We start from the raw sequence: 20,701 nt of genomic DNA, 5'->3' as shown, positions 1-20,701 counted from the left end.
CCACCAGCCAGACCGCACAGCAAATCCGCAACCCACGCCGTCTCCTCATCCTCTCCCCAAGCTCCCACTCGCCCTCGACGATCCCATCTCTCCTGCACTCCCTAACAGAAACCCCGGTCGCCGACCCCCCGGCCTCCTTCGCAGGATACACCACCCACCCTCCCCTCCGCATTACGACCAGGTACTACACCGCCGACATCCCGATCTGGGTCGACGAGATCCCGCTCCCTGCCGCGGCGCAGGATGAACCCGCACGCGCGCAGACGCAGGCGGCCAGCGAGACAGAGGATGGGAGAAGCGCGCCCTCGCCCGCGCAATGGGCGGCCGAGTTCTCGGGCGCGGATGCGCGGGTTGTCCGGGATGCGATCGGGGCGCTGGTTATCTGTCTTAGGAATCTGGTGGGTGCGAGTGCGAGTGCAGGGACACCTGGGTCTCGGGACGAGGTGAACAGCCTCAGGGAGTTTCTTTCTGCGGTTGGACGGGTGAAGGGTGTGATTGAGGAGGAGCGCGGGGAGGTCGGCGATGTCCCCGTCGTGCTGGTGTTGGTAGGGGCGGGACAGGGTCGAGGGGGAGGCGAAGACGGCTCTCGCGCTGGTGACTTGGATGGGTCCGACGCGGGCGAGGAGCCGTTTTCTGTTGGGTGGTGGGAGGACCAGCTGTTTGAGATGGGGATGGTAGGGGTGGAGGTCCTCGAGTGGGATCCGAAGGGGCAGGAGGGGGAGCAGCGGAATGTCTACGGGGGTGGGTTTTTCTTTCATTTTTCTCTGTGAATTGTTGTTGGTGGTGAGTGTGGACTGATTGCTTTTGCAGAATACCAAGGCATGCGCCGCATTAGGGAGATCCTTGAAACGCATGACTGGGCCGCGCCGTCTGACGATGCGGGTCCCGATGGGTTTGGCGACGACGGCCTGGAAGAGCATCTTCTAGGACTGGATCATGGGGAGAACGGGTTCGATCTTGAAGTCAACGAGCTGGAACGCGAGATGCTAGGGTTGCGGATGGCGATTGAGCATGGGGGTGATGGGATAGATGATGAGGATGAGGATGACGAGGACGGACTCAAGGTCGAGTCTTTGGAGGCTTTGATGATGCGGATGCAAGCTATCAGAGGTATGTCTTTTGTCGGGGAGAGAAGTTCGAAAGCTAATAGAACAGACATGAGTTCGGAGTTACCGGAGAGTGAGCGCAAGAAATTCGCTGCCAGAGCTGTACGAGATATCATGGAAGAGTTATAGATCTATAATTCACAATTATCATGACATTTTTGGGAATTCTAAACTATAGAGAAATAGATATAGCCAACGGTCGTTGGCCTTCCATATTTGATCGACAATGGTAGATGTACATCATGACAACTTCGTCACACCCCCAGGGTAATCCTACAGCAACCTCAAAAAATCCGACACTTACTCAGCTCTTCCCTTCTTCTGGAGGACCCTGCGCCTCTGTGCAATCATGTGCGTGTAGAGAATGTATGAGCCTAAAAAGTGGTTTAGCGGCCGCGTGCGTTGTTCTCAAGAAAACCCAACGTACCAGGAACATAGATGACAAGCACCACCACCAAGAACCACCAGTACAGAGGGTTCCATTCAGCCGCGGGCTTGAGTGCCTTCCAAACCATGATGCACTCGCTGCTGATACCGATCGGATAGAGCACATAGAAGGTATTGTACCTATCATCGTCAGCAAGCACATACATCCATACACGCACCAGAGATTCACATACCTCAACCAAGTCCACCAGCTCGGCACTCCACTGCCCCAGACCTGCAACGCAAAGAACCCATACCGGATACACTCGGTGATGCCCCACGCCCCCAGACAGCCCAGGAACGCATAATCGCCTACCTTGGCGCCAGGCCCATACGGCAATGTCTCGTGGAAGTCTCCGCCGACGATGCCGCCGTGCCCGTCCCCGCGGTCGTGGAAGAGATACATCACGCCCCAGACCAGGAGCAGCCGGCTGGCGACCTGCATGGTGGTTGTAGCGACGGGGGCGCGCACGATGCCCAGCAGACTGTGCAGGATCTCCAGCCCAGCGAGCGACTGGGTCGTTGTGAGCAGCGGGGAGTAGATGTGGTGGAAGATGGCGGGGAGGTGGCCGTTGGGCGCCAGGGAGAGGACGAGCACTGCGCCGCGGATGACGCAGGCGGCCCAGAGACAGAAGCTGATGGCATTGTAGGCGAGGAGGTAGAGGCGAGTCAGGCCTGAGGTCGAGGCCCGGGGAGCCGTTGAGGCTATTGTGGTGGACATTGTCGCGTACTCCTTTTTGGGCGTCAGTAGATGTACTGTTCGCTTGGGCCGCAGGGGATTTGGAATTGGGGGATTTGAAAAGGAAGCCTATTTTCAACAGGGTTAAACTCACAGTTTCTGATAAAAATAACTTGTCAGTGGACTGGTAGACGTTTAACACTGGAGCTTATGAAGGTGGTTGTTTTCGTTGATTTGGGGATGTTTGGTGATTATGTAATAATTTTAATCAGATTGACCTCGGATGTAAACTCAGGACTCAACTCCAATATATGACATTCATTATCAATCTATCTTCTTGATACAATGCAAGGAGGATCCGTCAATTTTCTGAAGCAGTATGCATGTCATGTTGCTCCTGAACATGGCAGCAGATACGAGATCAACCTTAGACAGAGGCATGAATTGTTTTTCAAAAGTCATCGGTTCAGAAGCGGCATAACAGCAGGATATATACTCATGTTCAAGCCTAGATATCTTCCTGTAAAGTCAACATCTACTTCGTTATCATCTGTTGCGCCATATCAGAAACCAGCAGAGTATGGAGATAAGAAAAGAAGAAGAGTTTTTGACTTTTGTCATCAGACATGGAAGGTTTCCAGCCATGCGGGTCTGATGTCATATAAACAAAGTATGTACGTACAGTTATGTTACGTTGAAGGCGATCTGTGTCTGCTTCTCGGATCAGATCCGTTGATGACTTGTCTCTATCAATCTGTGTTATCCAGAGCCCTAAGCATGCCTTAGATGGTATTTGATTCAGTTGGTGGGGAGATGTTGAGAAATATTAATATTAATAATATAGATGCTAGTCGTAGTTCTGAGCCTTGTAGCCTGAGGCAGTGCCCCTCTTCATAGTAAGCCGAGAGGGCCCGCGCTTCAGCTCCAGCAAGACTTGGCAATGCCCCCCTAACGTCATAGGCAAGCCAAAAATCCTCGGATTGGCTGTTTGTCTTTTTCGAGAATTGGGTTAGACCCACTGTGATGTCATTTATGCGCCTCACTCGGACATGATTGGCTGGAAGTGGCAGCCAGGGCCCAAGTGACCAACAACTGTCGAGTTGATCACCCTCGAAAAGTCGAAAATGGCTGCCCCCCACGATGGAAAAGGGAAGTTATCAGTTTCCTGGCCCCCTCGACTCGGAGGAGATATAAAGCCACATATTTCCTCACGACTGGGGCTGGCGAAGGAGGAGCGAGAGAGAGAGATGCGAGGTTGCTGGAGAACCCGATCAAGAGCTCCTTCTGTACCTCTTCATCCAGTCTAGGGTCGATGCGAGGCACCCCAAGGCTGTGGAATGGCACTGACACTGTCGCTTGGGTATTCCACTTCGAGGGGTTGTCCCATTCCTGTTTTAGTCTGTCAAACCCCGCTGGCTGCTCTGGCAAGAACATAAGGTACCGACCTTAGGTAGGGTGAGCACCAAGAAAATGCAGGACGAATTGGCGCATTCCCGTCGTTCCTTGGGCTTTTCTTCCTCTGTATGTTTGCTTGTCTGGTACTCTGGGACGGTTCCTGAGGGGCCCAGAACAGCCCACGGACTAAGATGGTGTCGGTTGTGATGTCAGTCTGCCGAGAAGGGCGGATTTTTGCAAGGGGTCACTCATCACTAGACCAACGGATCTACAAAGTAGCATCCTGAGTGTCTGAGATAATAAGACAAGACAGCCTTGCGAGGTTCGGGAACAAGAGGACTTGGGAGTTGGGGACGGGACTGGGAGGAATTCGGCGATGATGTCGCAGTGGATCGACCGTCCCCCTGCCAGTGAACCTAACAGATCCTCAGCGCCAATAAGAGGCTGACTGGCTGACACCCTACGTCAGTCTGTAGTGCGATGATTTCAACGTGCATCTCCAGCGAAAAGTGGGGATGGGATACTACGCAGTACTACTCTCAGTCTCAGTAATAATGGGCGCAATCGGGAAGAGATGAATGGATATTAGATCTGTGGGATTCTGTTCTTCGAGGCCACCCAGAGATAATAATGGTTCTAGAAAACCCGAACATTTATTTACCCTTTGAGTTTCAACTTTCGGTGGGAATTGCACACTCCCGAGGTCATAAAATGACGCCAGATGAAGCTAACTAGATTCTCAAGGCTTCATCTTCAGATATCGAGGAATAACTAGACTCTCTATCCTTTGTCTCTTCGCGACCGTCCCCATTTATTAGCCTTTTCGAATTATCCTCCCGGCATTAGGTACGTATTATAATTATTACATTATTACTATCAAGAACTCAAGATAGCTTCACCTGTAATTCCTCCACCCGAATGTAACTGCTCGAGTTCATTCACACCTCAGAAGTCCTCTCCTTGTTCTACTTTTCGGATAGTCCACTGGTTGGTTTTCTGAAGTCGTCTCTATCCATATCTCTCCTGGCTGCACCTGTCAATCGATCAAATCCACGCTGATCCCAAGGGTTAGTTAGTCTTGTCCCCGCCGCTCACCAAAAAAGTCCGCCCACATTTTTTGCCCCTCCACACAACTAACTCTCTTGTAGTCTCCTCTTGTCCTTGACCTCTTTACGCGTGCCAAACAGAAGGGCTAAAGGGGAGAAAAGAGAGAGAAAGAAAGAAATAAAAAAAGGAAAAAGAAAAAAAAAAAACAACAATTATCAGAATATTAGTTGAAGGTAAAAGAAAAACTGTCACGCTTTCCCTTTCTCCAATCAAACAATCAGCCACCATTCCACCTTGCGCTGTTGGTGCTTTTCCTTTTTCTTGCGCTCTGATTCCTCACTTTATCCTTATTTGGCTCTTTTTCCTTTGCGCGTTGTCGACTCTCTAATCTGCAATCCTTTTCGGCCTTCTGCGACGGTGACTGACTCCTCAGAAGGTGGTTTGGTAGCAAATCATATACTCTAGACTGCAAACAGATCTCTTTGACCCTCACCGTCATCAGCATCATCGGCATCATCTAATAGCAATACAAGGTGGGATGCCCCCAGTACCCTACCCTACCCTACCATACCCCTCCTCCTCCTCCTCTTTCTCCTGTCATCTTGTGCTCGTCTCCCTGTCCTATCATCAATCAGACAGCTGTACTTCGTTTCTTTCCCTTCCCTTCCTTTCTTCCTTCGTTAGCTACAATCATCATCTGTTCCTCCCAACCCATGTGGACCCCTTCCCCTTTAGGCCCCGTCTGTTGGCTGTGTGATTTGATTTCGGCCCATCCCTCGTCTCCTCCTGCTGCTCCTCCCAAAATGCCTGTTAATCTAATTACTTCCGCCCCATACATCCTATCCTCCCTTTTGTTCGGTCTCCCCAGCCTCTTCTGTCCGCATTAATACCGGATGTCCCTCCTGTCACTTCCCTAACGAACCCCCCCGATCCATCCCTGAACCACCGCTTGTCGTGCCAGCCACTCAAGCTCTTTTTGTCTCTCAAGCCCTGTGCTCGATTGGTTCCAACTTGGCTACATCCCCGCTACATCCTGTGGCCTCGACAATCAACAGGAAGAATCCGTACCCCGAGGTGATTTTGCCTGCTCCCTTACACCTCGTCCATCAGCCCCCATCATGTTGAGCCTCCTGACCACCCTACCCTGTTGATTGTATATCTCTTCCCTCCCCGGCTGTCTGGACTGTCATAGCCCTTCGGCCCAGTAACCCTCTCACTGCGTAGGGCGAATACCCGTGGCGGTCGAGTCACAAGCGCTGAGCGCCTGTCGCTTGATATTGCCGTAATCTCGCCCTAAAAACTCGAGGAGCATTAAACAACGGACTTGGCGCTTGAACTAACAGGTTTGCACAGGGTAGATCGAATCAGCTTCCAAGATCGTGATCAATTCCAGCAAGCTTTGAAGAGCCACATCCGACTACGAAGAGGACAAAGATACAGCGAGCTGTCAACTTCAACGAGTCTTCTCTCAATCCGATCTCTCACCCATCTGCGGGAGAACAGTGCTAAGCATCACATACTCACAACCATGGCTCCCACAACTACCACCAAGACCGTTGAGGATCCTGTAAGTTGCTGTCCCTGATCAGCGTAACTGCTGTTGAGTGGTCACTGACATCTCGACAGCCCAAGGAGAGCCCTCCTCCCAAGAAGCTTCCAGAGATGAGCGAAGTCCTGGACAAGAGCACTTTTGAGCAGATCTTGGAAATGGACGACGATGACGACAGGGATTTCAGCAAGGGCATCGTGTATGGATTCTTCGATCAGGCCGAAACCACGTTCGAGAAGATGGAGAAGGCTTTGTAAGTGCTCGTCGCTCCATATTGGCCCTCCAGGCGGACTGACATTCAACATCACAGAGAGGACAAGAAGCTAGCAGAGCTCTCTTCACTTGGACATTTCCTGAAAGGATCGTCAGCGACTCTGGGTTTAAACAAGGTCAAAGATCACTGCGAGAAGATCCAGCATTACGGTGCTGGTAAAGATGAGACCGGCACTGCCGACGAACCCGATGAGGAGACCTCGCTAAAGCACATCAAGGAAACTCTGGTTGAAGTCAAAAAGGACTATAAAGAAGTAGAGCAGGTTCTCCGCAACTTTTACGGCGAGAAGAAGTCCCCCGAGGTCTCCTCGCCCTCCTCCAAATAGTGTCTGACGAAGGGGAAGAGCTTGCACATACAGAGCAGAGGTGGAACGAGCATGGAGAAGGATGTGCTTCTGAATATACCACGGCGACGGGTTGAGGTCCTACTCACATACACACAATCACTCTTCATTTCAGTCCACATACCCACGAACAGTCCCAGTCTGCAAAGAGGAATGGAGAACAAAAGCGACAGATACTTTTCAACACCACCATCAGTATCAAAACCATTGGATTACTTCAAATGATATCCAGTGCCTACTAAACTCATGGTTTTGTATGACCATCATTCAATAGCATGCAAGAGTAGATTTCTTTTCAATTGTATCGGACATTGCTTTCTCTTTGCCAAAAGTCTTTTGAACTAGGAAGCTAGGTCCATGGTAGGAGGCAGCATGCAACATTCTAACTTCTGTTTGCCAGACAAGAAAGAGGACAATCCCTAACCAACAGAATAGCAGCATGAAAACTCAGAAATCATGAGTAATGTACAACCTCTCATCCTGCGTGCGGCCACCAGACAGTCACAAGCAGCGGTCCAACACAGTCCTGCCCCGTCCCACATTCAGGTAGCCTCACCTGTCACCTCTTCCTTTTTTGAATCTTGAGTATGCAAAGGCCCAGCGCAGACTTGCACGACATTCAGCCCCTGCATCAAGCAAACCATTCCAGCTTCGAGAGGTTTCCCCCTAACAGGGCAGAAGAAGATTGGACGCCCTGTCTTCTCTTGGCTTTTATTCTTCGGTAGTTGGAAACAATACAACTGCCAATACAAACACACACCCGCATCCACACTCGGATAGATGTGTATACGTACACCCACCACCCGACTTGAGAACAACAATGCCGGAGAGCGCATATTTACACCTATACTTATACTTTCACACCATCTCATCCTCAGTCTACCCACCTCAGTACCTAGCACTGGCTGTCGCCCATCAGTGCAGAATAAGAATATCAGGTAAAGTAAGGACCTTGAGAGCCCGCGTACCTTAGTTTAGGGGCGATGGTTACACAGCAGGCGGATGGCGGTGGGACAGGCCATTCTGCACATTTGCGAATCAAACCCCTCTGAAAAGGGTTTCTGACGTTATTGGATAGTATCTATGCTTGGGGATATTTTGTAGTTGAGTGCTCACCTCTTTGATGGGGGGAAAGCGCAGGCCAGGGGAAGGAATGGGCAGGCTGTTTTAAGGTACGGTATACCGGCATATATGCAGCGAAGCAAACCGACCCGGGTCGTGTGTGCTGTGCTGTGCTCCGATCAAACGGTCCTGGCCTGAGTCTGAGTCTTGACTTGATTTGATGTCTAGTGTTGAGTGTGTTTGGATACCATTTCTTTGGTTTTTGGTATTCGTCACCCGAATCTATTCAGAGCATAATTATGTGATATCAGCTAGAGAGGTACTGCTGTAGCAGAACCAGAGGAATCGTAGCCAGCACCGCACCCACTAGGTCCACTCCACTGTCCATGTCCACTGTCCATGTCCACTGTCCACAGAAAAACGGATACCTACAGCCCTGCAACCGTCGACACCTCAATCGCTCCCTCATCGACAATCGCCAACGGCCTTGCAGCTGCATGCACCAAATCAAACCCATTTCCGTGTCCTCGTTGCCAATCACACCCCGTCCGAGCTCGCGGCCGATTGTCGTAGGCGACAGGACAGTACTGTCGACTTCGAGGCTGGGGGTGATGGGATGGCAGACAGGCGCTGTGCGACGTTCCTTTTTTTAAACTACGATGGGTGCCCCAGGGGTGAAAGGACGCTTGCCTCGTTTTTCTTTTTCTTTTTTTTTTTTTTCGCTCCTCCCTGGATATAAGTCCGTGTCTGCTTGTTTTGCTTCACGTCTTCCGAGGTGGTTATCTATACCTGCTACCTGCTACTGCACTGTATGAGCTGGACGGGATGCTGGCCGTTGGACCCCGTGTGTCAAAGGAGGAGTTTATGCAGGCGCTGGGGCTGAGCTCGCATGATCCCCAGCATGAGCAGTACTATCGAGCGATGAGGGTACGTCTGCTGGTATTTCCAGTGCCCCCGTCTATCTATGTGCATGTCTGAGTATATACAGGATGAAGCCATCGTCGTGTACAACCGTATGAACCAAGATACCTCGGATCTGCTGGACAGCGTCAGAAACGACCCCAACACCCGACCGCCCTTCTTCTGGCATCATATCCGTCCGGAGAGACAGCGATGGGGCATCCTGGAGATCTCGCGGAATGCCGGGCCCCTGACGCGGCCGCTGTTCGAGCGCGGAAACACCACGGGCGAGTACGGTCCCAACTGGGTGGCTGGCTGGTTGCTGTACAGTGTGTTTCGGTCCAGAGATGTTCGCAATAACCGTAATCGGCGGAAGGGTGATGATCATGGTAGGTTGTCATTTGAACAGTTATCGATCGATGCAATGCTGACAGCGTCCAGGCCAGGATTCGAAACGGGATAAGCAGACGACACAATCGGACAGTGGACTGACAAAGAAGACGTATTATGATCCGGTGCGGAATGGATGATGCGGTGGGTTTTGACGTTTAACGAGGCAACGGTGCTGGCTTGAGCTTTCCAACTTCCTTCTTTTTGTATAGACAAAACCTCCCATCGCTGGTCATTTTCCAACCAGTCAATCAATCATCGTCTCTTTCGTCCTTCTGCCGCTCTTCTTGCTTAGATCCATTCTTGAGCCTTCTCTCCTTCTTCAAGGCCTCGGTAACGCGGTCGTCCTGCTCGTCCTGTCGTTCGTCCCAATCAACGTCGTACTCGGACGCGATGTTTTTGATCTCCCTGCGTATCCCATTGGCTTCATCAATGAGCGACTCCCACACCTGAAGATCAATCCCTTTCATCTGGTAGAGTTTCTTTTGCCGCGCATTGATCGTAAAATCAAGCGCTGAACGATAGGAAATCTCGCGGTTGTGATACAGGAACCAAAGGTAGCCGCCCATCAAAGTGGACAAACTGACCAGATAGGTCACCGGCTCCATCGTATCCCATCCCAGGTCCGTCTCAAAGGTCAGTTTGTACACAATGTACCACCAAAAGGCGAGAATGCCAAACCCCCCAAGGGCCACCCGCTGAGCCCCCCGGTGCGCCAGGGCGTCACACTCATGCTTGATCTCTGCAAGGCCCTGGATCCTTTGAGAGATCTTCCGCAGCCTCATCCGCAGGAAATACGTCCTCTCGTCGAAAGAAGGTACGGCAACGTGGATCTGTTCCAACCCCGCCGGTGCACCTTCAATCGTCACGATGAACTCCTTCGCCCGCGCAGCATCCCGGATGAAGTCTCCAATCTCGGTCGACTGCGACCACCGGATAAAGCGCTGCTCCTTGTCGCCCTGTCCAGGCCCTGGTCGTCGCAGATAGCTGAACGTTTCGTCCACCTCCTGGAAGATCCCCACTCGGTTTGCCACTGTCTCGTCATCCTTTCCTCCTTCGACTCTGTGGATTTCAGCATCGGTACCTTCGTACATACCCCGTTTCGGCCTGATGGCGTCTTGTTCAAGCTGGAGCGCGATGAACGATATAGCAGGTGGTCTCTTCTGACCATTCTCGTCTTCTATTGGTGGTACCTCGGACTGGATGAGACGTTCTAGATGGGATAAGGGCTGCTGCGGGTGGATCAGTATGGCGATCTGCTCAATGTCTTGAAATTGTCAGCCACAGTCAGAACCTCCCGACTACGGATGACATACCTTTGCGATTGATGGTCGTCAATGGAATGAGAAGCTTAAACAACCTCGACGGCGTCGTCAACAACTTGCCTGCAATCGTCAATAATGCTTATATTGCCTAACACTAGCAGATCGTCTCACCCTTTGTCATCTCCTTCACAACTTTCCCCCCGGACTTCGTATCTCGACCCGACTCGTCCTTCTCAGGTTCATGCCGCTGCCGCACCTTTCTGACCTCAAGCCTCTCCAGTGGATCTGCTGTGGTCCTTTTAGGCTCCCGCTCATCTCTGTTTTTGGCGCTTGATTGGAAACTTCGTTTGCCTATCTGTGTCACGCGACTCGGTATGAACACTCCTGTGTATCGAATTCGGACTGATCTCGACGGCAAGGGCTGAGGTAATTTGTCAAGGATATTCAACCTATTATATTGAATTGTAGCAGACTGACTTCCCAGCGTCGCGGACCGCAATGCAGCCGCAATGGGTGTGCGACTAACAAGCGCCCGCATCTTGATCAGGTAGTGTCTCAGCTGTGTACCATGTGAAAGTACTCTGTAGCTTTACCGAAGGAATCAACGAGGTCTATACAATTATGGGAAGAAAAGAGTGACCATTGTTGGGAAGAAGTGTCTATCTCAGGTTTGCACCTGATGTTTTGTTGGAGAGATCAATTGCTGATAAACAGGTCATTCTGGAGCTGAGGCGCAACAGCTGGCACGGTGCCTTGGAACATCGAGGGACATACGTCATGATGGCTGAGCAGGTAAGCAAACAGTGCAAACATAGCAAACAAGCCACATGGCTTCTGGATTTATGCCTTAGGTCTACCACCGTTTTTGAAAGGATTCTTATTGCCAGATTAAACAGGAGTCATCATTAACAAATTGGAGTATTGCTTCGATTGAACGAGAATAGAAGAGAGACATCCACCTTCAAGCAGTGCTGGCCACCACATGCAGAAAAAGGAAGAACAACGCTCAACTCGAATTCCAGTAACTCAGTCAGTCAGCCAACCGAATCATCGTCATCTATAAAGGAAAAACTACATATCATCATTGCATGAAAGCCACTCTGCAAAGTCCACTTCAATCTATTGGGAGAATTCAAGTCATGTCATCAATCGTAACGTCGTAAGGTTGTTTCTCTTTTCCCTTTCTCTGTCCGAGTTCGCTGATCTTCCAAACCCTCACTGTTAACCTTCGTCGGTTAAATCGCGCGGCACTACAGTGCCCGGCTGCTAAACTCAAGTGTCCTGGTTAGGCCCAGAGACCGTCGGTCTCGACTGAGCCGGCTCCCCTCATGGCTTTCTGGGCTGCTCCCACCGCTCCTGCTCTCTCCGCTCGTCGAGGTATCAGCATCGTCGACGTAGCGGCTCTTCCGGCCCGTACCAATGGCCACCGGGATCCCCTGTACGATGCCCCCGTGGTCATGGCCCGCCGGATACATGCCGTCGTTGACGGAGAAGTTCCGACAAATCAGATACGCCCGCATGGCTGCATTCTCACGGGCAAGGGTCTCGGATTCGCACACGGAATCTGTTTGGTATTCGCGGTTGTTGACGCGCACAATGCAGGAGTATCCGCCTGTACCTGCGTAGGATTCGTACAGAGGTTCTGGCCAGCGGCGGCGTCGACAAAGACCTGTTTCTCATGGTTATTGGCCACTCGACACTGAAGATCAAGGCTAATGTGTAGAGGACGGAAAGAAACCCGTCGTGGTAGTCTGGGTCCACGACAAATCAGAGTAAAAGACAGATAACGCGATACGTGTGGTTCTCTGGTGAACCCACAGGGGCTTGCAAGGTCCTTGAAGGAAAAGAAACGAGGCCAGATTCAAACAGTGCCCAGCCCAATCAAGGACAGAGCTTTCATGTATACAGCAACAGGCAGGGCGCCGACAAGGGCAGATGGGGTGACATACTCGCGAGATAGAGAATATAGTACATCGCGTATACAGGTAAGCGGCCAATAAAATGTATGGGGCGGAGGGGTATCGGTCTAGTATTCGCTGCCCTGGCTATGTTGACACTGCGCAGCAATCCTAGCAATCACTCCAGAGGCATTCAACAAGCCTCTTGGGAGGGCGTTTGTTGCTGCCCAACGTCCACGTTGTTCACACAAATGATGCGATTTGCTAGCAGGGAAGGATCAAAAGTCCTCTGCAGCGAGTCAATCGGGGTCGAGGATGCTTAGTATAGATCAATGGGGACAAAGAGGACCACCAGATGTGAGTACATTGGAACTAGCGGCCGTAGGAAGACAGCAACATGGTATAGACGGCTTCAATGATGATAATGAACGATCGAAAAAGAAAAGAAGGACGACGGCCATCGGGCTAGGTATAATCGGCTCAAATAAACAGGTGGGGCTCCAGAAGCAGACGTCAAGTCCTAAGTCGAAAGACAGAAGGGGTCATAGGTTTCCAAGCGAATTAACAAATTTTAGAAGGAATGCTCTTTGTTCCACCATATTGGCTGGCCTAGCAAGGCCGAATGTCGGTTTAATGAAGATTGCACTAAGCATCTTTCCTGGATGTGTTCTCCTTTGTTTTCTCTCGATTCCGGGTCGCGAGCCATATTGGACCGTTGATGCGTTGGCATGGCTTTCGACCAGTGATTAAGCTTGGGAATATGGAGCTTCCTGGTCAATCCGCCACGGTGTTATTCGCCGCCGATCCATGCGGCAAAGATTGGCATGTTGCGCAGCATAACAATCTCCGAGCAAATCGTGGTCTCAGTTTGCCATTGCTGTTGCAGAATGAACGCCCAGCCATCTGGGCGGAGGCCATGTTTAACCGGATTTTTCTGGCGCCTTTTTCGCTTCGCCGGTGATGCACAGTCGTGCGAAAGAGATCCCATGAAACCCCGCAGCATAAGAAGAATGCAGGACATTACTATTGTCCTTATGTTCAAGACATTGGATCGCATCAGCGCGTTTAATGAAAGGCGCCGTAGAAAACCACTAATGCGCTCTCGTTCGTAACGAGATGCATGCCACGCAGGACGGCAGGAATCCCAATCCTAGCTCGAACCTAGAAGAAATGAGAGATAAAACGATTATATAACGGTTACTACAGTGTATTAGAAGCGGATAGAAGGTTTTTGTCCGCGGAGCACTAGACAGCAGGAGACTTGCAAACGCCGTAAAGAGGCATGAAGCTGCGAAACAACTCGGGTCCCACGCCTCAACGGGGAGAGAAAGTCATGACCCTAAGCGATTCGGCTAGTGTTCCGGGCAGGACTCCCCCTTCCAATATCGACCGATTTCTCGGGATAATGCTTTCATTGTCCTTGGACTCATAGACGTCTCAAACTCGATCGGAACTCAGGAGGCGAGGAACGGAGGGGCACACGAGCTCCAACCCCAGGGTGAAAGTCAAGAGCACAACGGGATGAGAGGGGCCTGTCTGATAGTGGTGGTCGTCATAATCTGCCAGGTGGAATTAGGCAAACGAAATAGGTTAGTCCTGAATTTTTGACGGACGACATTGGCCCAACGTCTGTGTGGTGACAGGCAGGCATCGGATGCAATGATGAGTTGGCAAGTTTCTCACTAGGTGCGGTGGGGAATCCATGCCACTTTTTGCTTGCACGAGCAATCGCTCCTGATGGCGAAGAGTAACAGATAGAGCAGACAACGTTGATGATGTTTGCAGATGGTGTTGCATAGCATTCCACAGAAGTATATCATCATAATTCGGGAGGAATTTCTGATAGTACTGAATCGAGTAGATACAATCAGCATGGATACTGACTACCCCTGTTGTGGACGCAATGCAGGATGACTGTCAATGAAGCCAAACTTACTTTCACTGTCGGTGCATGGCGCAAGTCTGCCTTCTTCTTCTCCCATACAGGCACTCGGATGAGTTTCTCACTTACTCTGGATGGGAGCCAATGTGCCTCTTGGATTCGAGTAACGAATAGAGTATGAGCAATCTGACATGTCCGTAAATTCTTCACCCCCAGACGCCGAGAATGGGAGCTAGGCCAGGGGCAGAATGGCTCATGCAGTCGCATTTCGTCGGGATGCTGCCAATGATGAAAAGACAATAATCTAGACAATTCGAGGGATGGAAAGGAGAAGAAGGCGGCTAAGCAAGCGGCAAGTCGCGAGGAGGATAATAGGCCTCGCTGCCTCAGTCACTACAATCCGCGTGAAGAAACTAGTAAGTGATGGAAGAATGTCACCTCAATTCCCATATCAGCGATGCTATCGATGCGTCTGAACCTCCTGGGAATGTCTAAACTCTAACTGATCACTGAAATCATCAAGTCCCCTGCCTCATGACTGTCGGGGTAGTGACTGTGCAGACCGCGACTGCACTCCGCAATCCTTAGCTTTGTAGCCTTCTATCCCTTGCTTCTAAATCACCAGCTTCACTTCAGTGGTCACTGGTCAGCCACTCCTTGATGACGCTGAGCACACGTTGGAATAGATAATGTGCGACCCATGTGACATAGGAGCATAGCCCGTGAGATTGCTCTTAGTGTAACTTGAATTTGAAGGAGTTACATGTACATCCAGAGTGTACATGTACAGTGCGCACACTGCTATCATCTTCATTCCTTCGCTTTCTCCAACCTTTCCAACCCCTACCCATTCTCCTTACTTTTTCTCGGACTGGTCTACAGATCCAAAGATTGATTTTCGAACCAGACACGTATGCCTTCGGCTGACTTGTGGGGAATGACAAAAATGGGATGGAAAGGAACGAGTCGGTCATTCTCAGCGAATACGCCAATGTCCGATCCTTGATCATCCAAGGCGAGGTTAGGGTCGTGCTTCCAAGAGAATGCTGAGGAGAAGTCATCCTTCGAGCTCGCACTCGAGTCAGTACAGTAATGGTGATATTGAACTGTGCTTAGCCCGGCGAGAGCATAACATGTATGGTATGAATCCGGGTGTCTGTAGACAGTCAGCGTATTCACGTTTACTGCGAATGCAGGGGCCATGAATTGACATACTTTCCCGGTTTGTCTCGAAGGCCGCCATGCTTGCACTGGCAACACGAAAGGATATATCTTGTCAATCCCTCTCGACTGTAAAGATTGCCGACGGAAGCTCGATTAGGGCCTGCCACTGGCTGGGTGCCATCGAGCGCAGACTGGATGAGGGGCCAGCAATTCCCAACCCAATGGCTGTAACACCCGTCCACCAATTTATTGGTTCTGCCGGAGAAACCTCCCTCGGGTGCATATTGTCGAGCCGAGAGCCAGGGAAGGAGGGTTGCAACATTCATATATCTAATACACTTAGTAAAGGTAAAAGAATTGATCTGTCGATGCGGATCCTTACCTTGGCACAACTACTTCAGGCCGACCAAGGAGACAAAGACAGGCCAAAGCACAAAAGGCATAAGCGCCATGCGCCTCGGTGCCCGGACTCCCGGAGATGCCACCCTCATAGGTCTGACCTGCAATTTCACTGTCAATCACAACCAGGAAGCTCAGCAAAGAACGCCACTTACATCGCGAAAGATATTCAGGAAGGCCGTCCGTGAATGTCTCCAAACCATATTGCCGAGCTTCGGCTTCCGGGGGCAAAGCTAGTGGCAAATCGAGGAGGGCATGGACTACCATTGCGCAGTAGGCGCCTCTGAGCTGGCAACTCAGTAAAATGCTACATATGCAGAGAGAGACTGATAGGGGAAATGTTACCGCACGTCCTCTTCTCCACCCTCACAGACAGTAAAGCCGCCATCAGGCTGCTTCAACTTTCCGAGCCATTTCCACCTAACCAAGGTTAGCGATTGCTTGCTGGCAAGAGCAGGTACCTCATCACAACTCACATTGCCTTTCGATCAATCAATTTGAATGTCTCTTCACCACCGACCATCGCGATAGACAGCACCGCAGCATAGCTCGATGCAATATGCGACATCTGGCCATGCCCTCCTCCAATCCCACCAGTGGGATTCTGCGCAGCTGTGAATGTGGAGATGACGCTGGCAATGAAGATTTTAGTCGGGATTCAAGTTGGGAAGGGAGCACGACTAGGGACAAGCTTACCGTTCGCGAAATCGAGTCACGTCTTCTCCTAGAAGGCATAGACCTGCCAAGGCCCAGTAAACCATCCAAGGACGACTAGCATCCAGCCCGACAAAGGAGGCCGGATAGTCGTCCAGTGAGTCGTAAAGATACTCAATGTGGTCATTGCGTTGAAGAGCGGGGACCCCATACTGGTTGAATGGACCTTTTTGACTGTTGTGGATTCCCTTCAGCAATGGCAGACATTTGTTGACTATTTCGCTCTGAAGGTCAGTGGTCTCCGTGGAGAGAGAATCGTGGATCAGAGGCGGCTCCCTGAAGAGCGCCGGGATTCCGGGATGGACTTGGCTTTCCCCCATCTTGCCGCTCTGGGTGGACGATGAATGGTCGTGGGGACTGGTGGCCGCTGAGGAGCGACTATTGACCTGCAGGTTGACGCTGAAGTTTCGACCTTTTGGTTTTCCTGCCGTCACGGATGGTCCTTGACTGGTCGAAGAGAAAAGGACTTTGCGACGATGTTTCCCGGTCGCTGCGATAACAGGCATGAACTGTCTAGGATAGTAATCGAGCTTCTGATCATACACTCACTCATTTATACCCGGAAATAGAGCAATTTACTTTGCGATGTTGCTATATACTAATCATTGTTCTTTTCCTCGTCAATGGAGACCGCATTGCCATCGCCAGTCCATTGTTCTTCAGTCGAGTCAGGTGGTGGGCCCCTCAACCCCTCATGACAAGCGGGCACAAGCAAATTTCCAAGCGCAAGAATTGACCTTTTTTGTTCTCCTCCAGCAAAAACTGGTGGGATCAAGGCCAACGTCTATTTGTGTTTTATTCAAAGGACTCGGGACTGCAACTAACTCGATTAATCTCAATTTGGGATAGTCATCCAGTTAATATTACTGTCCATTGCTTTGTTGCTTGCCAGTCTGCATTGACGGACAGATCCCGTGCTCCGTCTCTGCTTTTCTTTTTCTTTCTGGCCTTAGGCCCCTGCTAATGCTGATCCCCGAATGGATCTTCTTCCAGCCTTTCAAATTTCAAGCCTTTAACCATTCAAGGTTAAGCCTCACAAATGTCTCGATAATCTTTGATGCTATCATGCCAATAAGCTTACAGGATAGTCTATCACTTTATCTGCCTTGGGGAAAGGGTACTCCGTAGATAGGACTGTTGTGCTGCCTCCGTTGGCATCTGTAAGAGGTCATTTCAACGACATACTGATAATGACATCAAGAAATCAGAGGGAAAAAAAAAAAAAAAACCCACATTCCTGCGGAGGACAAAGGGATCACTCTGTGTACTGCGTCAAGACCTTCCTTCCCTTTAGCACGAATGCGCTTTGGTTCTATTTCTAACCCAACCAACAACCTTTGAAACTAGCATAAGCAGATAGCAGTCGGTTCGAGACTAGTATGCATCTGCGCTGTGGACTATCTACGGCGGACTAAATCAACAAACCGGCCAAAATAAATTTTTTACCATGGTTACCTCCCACCACACCATGCTAGAATAGCCACACGCACCACCTTACTAGATGACATGCCTAGGGCCTATCCAGCATGCTTATAGAAAATTAATATTTTTATATGATATATATGGTAATTATTATTATCCTAATCTATATAGTAGGGATATCGAATACCATATACTAAGGATATCGAATACCATAGTATCGATATCGAATACTATATAGTAAGGATATCGAATACCATAGTAGGGATATCGAATACTATGGTATCGATATCGAATTCTCATATAGTAGGGATATCGAATACCACAGTAGGGATATCGAATACCACAGTAGGGATATCGAATACCATATACTAAGGATATCGAATACTATAGTATATGGTGTTCAATATCCCTACTATATGAAAATTCGATATTGATACTATAGTATTCGATATAGTAGGAACTTAATGGTTTTAATTTTATTTTATGATACCATCTTTGTGGAAATAGTGGCTATAGGTAATACAAGTAGGTGACAAAAAAAATTTTTGTTTTGGCCAGTTTGTACATTCAGTCCGCCGTACTATCAATTTCATAATATTTCCTAGCGATTGTCCAAATTTATCAGGCAATACAAATAATAACCGACTAATGCGCATCAGAACCTACAACCACAATGGTCGAAAACTCTGTTCCTCAGCTTTATGATTCAAGAGAGTAATTACTAACGAAGTGGCAACGTCATCAATCGGTCGTAATATCATGAAGCACGAATGCAACTGATATGTTCTGCTTGCGGTTGCTGGCGTGCCGCGCTGCAAGTAAGATTCAAACAGGATATCAATATCTATGGGGGTGAGCGAATAGTAAACTCATCTGCACTTGTCAAAGTGGAAAATCAGTAAGGTATTGGGAAGTATTATTGCTATTAGTCATGACGGATATACAGTAGTTCTGCCAAATCAATTTTCCCAAAGACCCTTCTTGACGGCTTACTGACCTGGAACCCAGAAGGCGTGCATGGCCCCGTGCCGTCAAGCGTTGTCTCTACCCTGCGATCTTGCAGCCTTGCAGGTTTGTTGAGGCTTCAAGGGGGCTTGGAAATATGATCTATCGCGATCTTTCTATGAAAGTTGTCGTGAATAGACCTGCTCATTGACCGATAGATCCCGGCCAGTAGAAACTCTATAACGTGATCGGCACTAAGACAAATATTGCTTCACGAAAAATGAAGCCGAAGGGCCCTTTGGCAGAGCAAAACACAAGCATTCTAGCCAGGGAGTCCAGAGCTTTCCTCTCGAACAAATATCATCATCGAATCTCGTCATCATCACTGCTTGCACCTCATCTTCTACCATGCATCACCACAGGAAGCTTCTCCGAACAAGTGGCCTGATGTGCTTGCTAGGCTAGGGCCTCATTCTGACAAGAAGCAGTTACCTATTCCTGTCTCGGTACAATAATATCCGTATCATTACGTACTGTCAAAGATGGAGCTACTGCACAGTCAGCCACCCTGGTCGCCAACAAATCCAACGCTTGGTCTGATAATTGGTTGGCAGTCCAATTATCACTGGTGATTGACAACTGGACCGCGTTAGTCGCATGTACGGCAGACTACACTCACATATGATCCATGATCGCCTCATAATCTCCATACAGATCGTAATGTATGGCCATGTACGATACTGTATGCATTGTCAGCGGGGTCTGTCCGAGTATTGCCACGACCTTAAGAAGTGAAAGACTTTGCCAATCACGGCTGATAATCAGATAATAGCTTCAAGTCATTCCAGTCAGTAAGGTAAGGTAATCTTCTGGTACGTAAAACCACCATTGGGACTGATCTTGTTGACGGTTTCCACTGATCTCCAGTTCCCGAGTGTCTTCCCGGGTCTCGTCCACGGAGCAGTCCGTAGCGCTACCGTGGTACTCAAGCATCTCAATAATAATAGGTAGTACTCGGTATGGAGTACTCAGACAGAGTAAGGTATGTCAGTTCGACTGTATCATGATGCTGACCTTTCAGACTCTGTTAGTCCGTGAAATCGAGGTAGGTACATGTTTCAGAAGCACTGCAGTAGGTGCATACCTTCATACCTTAGATTCGGGAGTCTTTGAAGTCTACTCCGTAGGTCCTGTCAAATCAATGTACTGCCCACTTGGCGATTCCAAAATGATCATCATGAGCTCGACCAACGTACTGATGCGTTCTCTAGTCTAAGCACAGTAAGCCCATCTCTTCCATTCTTACCTTATTCTCATTGTCTCAGTCAATAAAATACCTGTCTTCTTTCCCAAAACAGACTAGCTTGGTAACATCTTCAGAGTAAACTGAAAAACAATGAGGCTTTAGCAGGAAACCGGCGTGGCATTTACCTTTGTCCCCCAAATCACATCCAATCACCTCACCCATCCTCGACGGGTGACCATCAGCAAGACAGCAACCCCACCTGCGATAGTGATAACTCCTTCCCAGGATCCTCTAGCGCATCTCCGAAAGACGCAGCTTCGCTCACCGCTGCTTTGTTCCCCACCGCCTCCTCTATGCCTGTGATTTCCCTCTTCTTCTTCCTCTCATACCCCCGGATTTTGGGCATTTTGCTCATTCGAGTGGCCTTTGTCCTAAGGCTTCTGCTTCTGCGACGCATTCACCTTCCAACCTCTTGCTGTGAACTTCTCTGTACCACCCTCATCTTATCTGGTCTTTCTTTGCTGAGATTTTCCTTTTTTTTTTTTTTTTTTCATATATGACATTTATTTCCTTCTTGAACTCTCGTAAATAGCCG

General features: G+C 49.6%; 7 protein-coding genes across 7 annotated transcripts; 4 read left to right on the top strand and 3 right to left on the bottom strand.

The window, feature by feature from the left end:
• Nucleotides 1-810: 810 nt before the first annotated feature.
• Nucleotides 811-1,235, top strand: CDV56_103952 (adaptin-binding domain-containing protein; the record flags this gene model as incomplete). The annotated part of the gene is made up of 2 exons (XM_026757571.1): nucleotides 811-1,110; nucleotides 1,156-1,235. Coding segments are annotated over 2 exons (380 nt in total), but the record flags the coding sequence as incomplete, so codon positions are not given.
• Nucleotides 1,236-1,406: 171 nt separating this feature from the next.
• CDV56_103850 (protein tyrosine phosphatase-like domain-containing protein) lies at nucleotides 1,407-2,253 on the bottom strand (the record flags this gene model as incomplete). The annotated part of the gene is made up of 3 exons (XM_026757469.1): nucleotides 1,407-1,480; nucleotides 1,534-1,673; nucleotides 1,727-2,253. The coding sequence occupies 3 exons, from the start codon at nucleotides 2,251-2,253 to the stop codon at nucleotides 1,407-1,409; spliced, it is 741 nt and encodes a 246-aa protein (XP_026610457.1).
• A 3,928-nt stretch (nucleotides 2,254-6,181) lies between these two features.
• On the top strand, nucleotides 6,182-6,801 carry CDV56_103386 (Hpt domain-containing protein; the record flags this gene model as incomplete). The annotated part of the gene is made up of 3 exons (XM_026757005.1): nucleotides 6,182-6,220; nucleotides 6,280-6,455; nucleotides 6,513-6,801. 3 exons carry the CDS (start codon nucleotides 6,182-6,184, stop codon nucleotides 6,799-6,801), a joined length of 504 nt encoding a protein of 167 aa, XP_026610456.1.
• Nucleotides 6,802-8,706: 1,905 nt separating this feature from the next.
• Nucleotides 8,707-9,311, top strand: CDV56_103099 (uncharacterized protein; the record flags this gene model as incomplete). Its single annotated transcript, XM_026756718.1, has 3 exons — nucleotides 8,707-8,808; nucleotides 8,870-9,170; nucleotides 9,223-9,311. 3 exons carry the CDS (start codon nucleotides 8,707-8,709, stop codon nucleotides 9,309-9,311), a joined length of 492 nt encoding a protein of 163 aa, XP_026610455.1.
• Nucleotides 9,312-9,422: 111 nt separating this feature from the next.
• CDV56_102909 (uncharacterized protein) lies at nucleotides 9,423-10,974 on the bottom strand (the record flags this gene model as incomplete). The annotated part of the gene is made up of 3 exons (XM_026756528.1): nucleotides 9,423-10,438; nucleotides 10,488-10,556; nucleotides 10,608-10,974. 3 exons carry the CDS (start codon nucleotides 10,972-10,974, stop codon nucleotides 9,423-9,425), a joined length of 1,452 nt encoding a protein of 483 aa, XP_026610454.1.
• A 790-nt stretch (nucleotides 10,975-11,764) lies between these two features.
• On the top strand, nucleotides 11,765-12,159 carry CDV56_102760 (uncharacterized protein; the record flags this gene model as incomplete). The annotated part of the gene is made up of 2 exons (XM_026756379.1): nucleotides 11,765-11,978; nucleotides 12,074-12,159. 2 exons carry the CDS (start codon nucleotides 11,765-11,767, stop codon nucleotides 12,157-12,159), a joined length of 300 nt encoding a protein of 99 aa, XP_026610453.1.
• Nucleotides 12,160-15,092: 2,933 nt separating this feature from the next.
• On the bottom strand, nucleotides 15,093-16,999 carry CDV56_102126 (CAAX farnesyltransferase subunit beta RAM1; the record flags this gene model as incomplete). The annotated part of the gene is made up of 7 exons (XM_026755745.1): nucleotides 15,093-15,372; nucleotides 15,432-15,710; nucleotides 15,763-15,880; nucleotides 15,935-16,062; nucleotides 16,125-16,199; nucleotides 16,256-16,411; nucleotides 16,476-16,999. 7 exons carry the CDS (start codon nucleotides 16,997-16,999, stop codon nucleotides 15,093-15,095), a joined length of 1,560 nt encoding a protein of 519 aa, XP_026610452.1.
• Between the last annotated feature and the right edge of the window lie 3,702 nt (nucleotides 17,000-20,701).

Source organism: Aspergillus thermomutatus (assembly GCF_002237265.1).
Source record: "Aspergillus thermomutatus strain HMR AF 39 chromosome Unknown NODE_313, whole genome shotgun sequence".
NCBI lineage: Eukaryota > Fungi > Ascomycota > Eurotiomycetes > Eurotiales > Aspergillaceae > Aspergillus > Aspergillus thermomutatus.
This window is presented reverse-complemented; position numbering and strand designations above follow the sequence as displayed.